This window comes from Prionailurus bengalensis, chromosome B3, assembly GCF_016509475.1.
Source record: "Prionailurus bengalensis isolate Pbe53 chromosome B3, Fcat_Pben_1.1_paternal_pri, whole genome shotgun sequence".
In the NCBI taxonomy this organism is placed as follows: domain Eukaryota; kingdom Metazoa; phylum Chordata; class Mammalia; order Carnivora; family Felidae; genus Prionailurus; species Prionailurus bengalensis.
In genome coordinates, this window is record NC_057355.1 from 105,581,159 (window position 1) to 105,587,158 (window position 6,000).

General features: G+C 49.7%; 1 protein-coding gene across 1 annotated transcript in view; it reads right to left on the reverse strand.

The window, feature by feature from the left end:
- SLC35F4 (solute carrier family 35 member F4) overlaps positions 1–4,725 on the reverse strand; it is a 257,128-nt gene extending 252,403 nt beyond the window's left edge. The window contains exon 1 of the mRNA XM_043556251.1: positions 3,966–4,725. Coding sequence (XP_043412186.1) covers positions 3,966–4,068 — 103 coding nt within the window. The 5' untranslated portion in view covers positions 4,069–4,725. The remainder of the gene's footprint in view (positions 1–3,965) is intronic.
- Positions 4,726–6,000: the final 1,275 nt, after the last annotated feature.

A 6,000-nucleotide genomic window follows, 5' to 3' on the forward strand; every position in this document is an offset into this window, starting at 1 on the left:
CAAGTCCTCTAATTCTCTTATACACATTCTAGTAAATTTTATCCTACCTTACTTGCTCTTGTCAGGGTTCTTGTCAAGGTCACCAATGACCCCCAATTGCCAAATTCAGTGGTCAGTTACAAGTCTTTATTTCACTTAACTTTTCAGCAGCATCGGACTCAGCTAATCCCTTCCCCTTGAAACTCTTCACTGGCTTCCAGGGTATCACAAGCTCCTGGTTTTCCTCCCACCTCCCTGGGAGCTCCTTCTTGGTCTACCTGCATGGTTTCTCCTCTCCCCCAGCCTCTTAATGTCTGAGACCCTCAGGATTCAAACCTTGTTCGTTTTCTCTACATAAATTCACTCTTGGAGCTCTCATCAGTCTTAGGCTTCAAATACCATCCAGATGCTGAAAAATCCCTAATTTATATCCCCATTCAGACCTTTCCTATGAACTCCAGGCTTACCTTTCAACTCCAATTACATTTAACATTCCTCAAATAGTATCCTTAGCCCCAGACTCCCTCTACCTTGAAGCCTTCAGGATTCAGCTGTTGGCAACTCAAAGTTGGTCAAACCAGAAAAGATGGAATCACATTTTGCTCCTCTCTCTCTTGCAGATGTCATATCCGGTGCACTGGTAACCCCTACTGGCTCTAACTTCAAGTATCTGCAGAATCTGACCACCTCTTACCACCTGTTACCACTCTGGTTCAGGCCGACATCATCTCCCACCCAGGTTATTGCAATAACATAGCTAGTCTCTCTGCTTCCACTCCTGCCTGAATACAGCAGTCAAACTGATCCCTTTGAAAAGTCAAGTCACATCACTCCTTTGCCAAAACCCTAGAAAGGCTTCCCAAAGGACTTACAAGGGCCTCTAAGGCTCTACTTTACCCAAACCCCTGCATTCACAGTGACCCCATCTCTACCCATTCTCCCAACTGCTCACTCCGCTTCTGCCATGCAGATCTCCATGCTTTTCCTCTAGCATGCCAGGCACGTTCCAGCTCAGAGCCTTGCACTGGCTGTCCACCCTGCCTGGAACATCTTCCAGATGTTCACGCATCTAACTTCTTCACATACTTCAAGGCTTTGCCTGGTTGTGATCTCCTCAGTGAAGTCTTAACAGGCTGCCCTATTTAAAATTGCCACAATCTCTACCCCTCCCCCTCAGAATTGTTCATTCTTTTTACCCTGTTGTGATTTTTTTACAGCACCTATCACCTTGAAGCATACGACATTATTTGTTTATTTGTTTATTATTGTCTGTCTCCACTCACTGAAACTTCAGCTCCAAAAAGGAACACGTTTTTGTCTGTTTTGTTCATGGGCATATTCTTGGCACACAGGAGGTCCTCAAATAGAACTTGTTGAATAGAGGAGTCTATTTCCCCCACCAGACCAAAAGTAACTCAAGGCTAGACAAATGCTTCCATCATTTCTGCACCCTGATTATTATCCTGATAATATCATACCCTGACAATACATCTCATACACACACACACACACACACACACACACACACAACTTCTTTTTGTATCAGTCTGACTACCAGCATTTCTTCCGCACAAGGCACTCATCTTCCTGACTGCCAGGGACGGCACCAGTATACATTAACAGGAGGCTGATCACTGATGCATTTTCTCAGAGCTGAGTCCCCACCTACTTCTAAAAAGGTAAATGGCATAGATACCAAGAGATCATCCTTAAGGCCTCACATGTGACCAGTCAGAAAATGGGAAAGTCACCTTGCCTTCACATATTCTATATTCCTCACCATAGCCTTTCCCTTAATATATCCCTCCAGACTTCCCCCAAGCTGTTGCTCATTCCTGGTAACAGCTAAATCAATTGGCCATATTGTACTGGTTTGCTTCAATGTGTTTGTTTACTAGTTGAGGCCTGCATTAAGGGCAGGATTATTTCACGGTGCTTGGCTGCCTGGCTCTCTTCCAGCTCTCTCCTCTCCTCGTCTCTCACTGTGCAAAATGGCAATCTCTTTCTACCTCTGAAGGCACGAACATCCTGAAAGTTATTTGACTATCATGTAATTCTCTGTGCTCATGAGATTGTCTGCACTGACTTCTGTGGCCTCAAGTTAGATAAGTGCCCATCAAAAATAACTACGCCAAATGTACCTTTATCCCTGTTCGCTTCAGTTACTGTCTCAGCCCGTGCTCTTCCCTCTTTTTGTCCTATTATTGTACTGCAAATGAAACAAGGGCTACTATTTGAATGAGCATGAAAAGATAATATGAACATGATTTTATTTAAAATGTCACTTTTCCAGTATTCCATTTGGTTTGTTCTTTATTAACCACAGTTCCATTGTTATAAAAATTATATTAATAAACTACCCTGAGTCTTGAAATTTCAGACAGCTTCCACATTCTCTAAGCAACCAAAATCCCATGGTTCCTAATTAAAACATTCAATTACTTGGTGAAATCCAACTAATGTCCACATAGCATACTTTCCTCGCCATAGTGCTTTATGGTGCTGTCCTTAAGTTTCTAGGGTAAAAAAGAAACCCTTTGCCAATAGGGGGAAAAAAAGAAGTTTTTGAATCTATAGTACAAAGACTTCAAACTGCATTCCACAGTGTGTTATTTTCTTTCCAGAAAATTCTAACACTATATAATTACTTTTGTATGGAAAATGAATAATGTAAGCTTCTAAAAACAGCTAGACTGAAACCATCCAAATCAGACAGGCCTTTCCTGAAACCAAATGAAATATCAAATGAGAAAATATCTCTATGAGAACAAAGCTCCTGAATTATTATTAAATAGAGATGCAGCATAGTGGGGGAGAAAGTTACATGAAAAAAAAGTGTTTTCTCCTGTACGTGTCAGAGAAACTATAACATTGATCGGACCCCAAAATGTCACAGAAAAATACCAATCAGAAATGCATCGAGGATCTTGCACGGTTTCTGGTTAAAAATAACAGCAAAAACATCAATTAGGCTCCATCTATTGCGACAGAAATGCATTGATACAGGAAAAGCGAGATCCCACCTGCATGGGAATTAAGCCGCAACTAGTCCCCCAATTCGGAGAAAAATGAGCTTCACTTTGGTCGCTGGCTGAACTAATTCCAGCAAAGACAGCCAGTGGGGTTTGTGTGTTGGGGGGAGGGGACAGAGTAGAGCGCACCTCATCGCCCTCCCCGTGAAACTGCTCTAGCAATGTGAAAGCATCCGCGCCGCACGACCACCCCCCCCTTAGCCGGGAGAAAGCCTGTGCAGAACCGAGAAGCCTACTCAGGCTGAGAGGGAGCCGCGACGTGCCGCCGGCCGCGCGGGAGCTTGGCCCTGTCGCGCCTCCCGCTTGCACACACCCCACCCCCAGTCGTTTGCACGGGTCTCTGGCTCCAGGCGCCGGCACTCGGAGACCTGAACAGGTTTCTCTCTGCCCCGGGTGGAGGGCCTCGCAAAAACATTTTAGCAGGAGTAATTCCCGCGCTGGCGGCGTCTTGACAGCCGGAGTGCACAAGCAGAGCCGGCCTGCGCCGGGACCCAAGTCTGCCTCTGCCGCCCCCGCCGGCCCCACCCCCGAGCCTACCCAGCCAGCGCGCCCCGCGCCCCGCCTGCAGCCCGGCACCCAGTAGGGGCTGGGGGGAGTGCAGCACCTAGGGCTGACTTTCCGCTAAGTAAACAGCCATGGCAGCCTTCCCCTTGGTGGTAAATGAGCCAGAGGTGAGCCGGCCGACGGCCGCCCGGAGCGCTCACCCGGTCCCCCCAGCGCTTCCCACCCCAAGGCTGCCACTGTTTCCAAACTCCTAGGCGCAAACGGCCCGGGCCCCCGTTCTCTCTCGTGGTTCAGCACCGAGAACAACGGACATACTTTTCGCCCCAGCGGCCCCACCGCCAGGAAGGTAGCGTTAGCGGTACAGGCAGGGCTGCAGGTGTCCGGACCGCGCGCCCTCCCGCATCCCACCCGCTCCGGTGCCTGGAACAAGGCAGCCCCGCGGCGTCTTACTTTTCTGGCTGGAGTAACCCGGGTAATAGCCATAGTAGCCAGTGATCCGCAGGATCCGGTCCTCGATGGTGGCCACCCCGTTGGGGGCCGCTTTGACATCCATAGAGAGCGCGGGGCGGCGGCCCCGGGCGCGGCAGGGCGGAGAGCGCAGCGCGGGGCCCGGGAGCTGGTGCAGGTGCTGCTGCCGCCGCCGCCGCCGGTGCTGATGTTGCAGCTCGTGCTCCCGCGCCCGGGCTCTGACTCCACCGCCCGGCGCAGCACCGGCTCCGCATCACAGCGGCGGCGGCGGCGGCGGTGGCGGCGGAGCGGCCCCCACTCGGGCCGGCGTCTCCGTCAGCCTGGCAGCTCTCCCGCCCGCCGCCCGGCGCACTGCTGCCCGAACAGCGCCCCCTCACCTCCGACGCCCACCGCGGCCGGGCGGGTGTGGGCGCCCCACCTGGCCGCAGACTCTCCTCGTTAACCCTTCTGCACTCCTTCCCCGAGGACTAGACATCCCCCAACCCCACCTGCCAGAAGGGATGCCCTGTCCGGGGGCGTGGGAGGAAAAGAGAAGGTGAGCTGGTGGCAGGGGCTCAGGGAGGCCCCCTGGGTGGAGGGGTGGAGATGGAAGAGACCCAAGCGGAACCAAGTGTTAATGTGAGAGGTGCACCGTCGCTCGGGAAGATGACACCTCGGGGGCGCCCCCGGGGCCTGGTCCCCGCTAGGCGTCTGCACCACCTGGGATCAGCTGATGCGCAAGTGTTCCCAGGAGTTAATCAGTTGTCCAAACTTGCCTAGACGACGAGGAGTCTTTTTCTTAAGAAATGAAAAGAAAAATGAGGCCTCCGCAGGTGGCACGTGGAGTGATTATCCCGGTATTGCGCACACGGAGACTTTAAAAGATGAAGCCCTTGAGTCTGACGGTCTATGTCCCGACCCTCCAGCCTCCCAGCGAAAACAAAGGCTAGGGAGACTCAGCTGTGCACAGCATGTTTATTTTGCCAGTTTCAAATGCCCTTAGGAGAAATGATTTTCTCCCTTTATTGCCAAAAACATCAGGGGGGAAGCCCTTCAAACTGTAAATATCTGGACGGATGAAAGTTTTAGCTACAGCCTAGAGACCTTCCATCTGAGTCGAGAACGTCCTTGAGCTGTGTGTTCAGAGCAAACACCCTCCCCTCAGGTGTAACTCTTCTGTTTTCGCGAGATACCCACCGGGTTAGAATCAGTGAGTCGTGGAGATGATTTCTCTATTCAGTTGGTAGTCACGGCCTCCTGAAAATAATCTTCAAAATTTCAACTCAGAAACTAAAGGGGATGGGGGCTCAGGTGTCAGCTCATCAGCTTAGAGGTCATTATGTTCATTTTCCATCCAGACCCAGTTTAAGACACATCCCTGCCAGATTTCACATTTCTAAAATTTGGGGAGGAGGTGGGGGGGAAAACAAGTTGACCTCCGTGCCCCTTCAGAAACCTCCAAAGAGCCAATCACAGCATTCTGCCTTCAAGCATTCTCCCCATTGTGTGTATACCCTTAAGTGGGAAGAAATGTGCAAACTTTTTAAAAGATGAATTAGATTTAAGCATAGGAAAATGCAGTATTAAATTCCACAGCGTGTTAAGGGGTTTCATCCAGACACAAAGCCTAGCACAGAATTTTGAGAGTGGAGTGAATCTGAAATGATTGTGGCTGGAGAAGGGAGGGTTCATAAAGTAGCCAATTTCCTCCCACACCTGCTTCCTGGGCGCGGAAAGATGGAAGGAACTTAAAGGTCAAAATGAACTTAAAGGAAAAACCAACCTTGGAGGCAATGGTGAGGAACTGAAATTTAAAGCAAAAATGGAAGGATTATGCCTTTATACTCTGCTGCCCAACACCCCACCCCCGACAGTGATTTTCAGCACACTTTGGTACTTTTATTATTTTTATTTCGGTGGCAAACCTTATACAAAATGTGTGCATTGTACATGGTGAAATGGGTTGTTCACACTAAGATGTCCCTTTTGTTTAAAGTTGCTATAAGACAAATTTGCCTGCATTACATCTAATATGTGT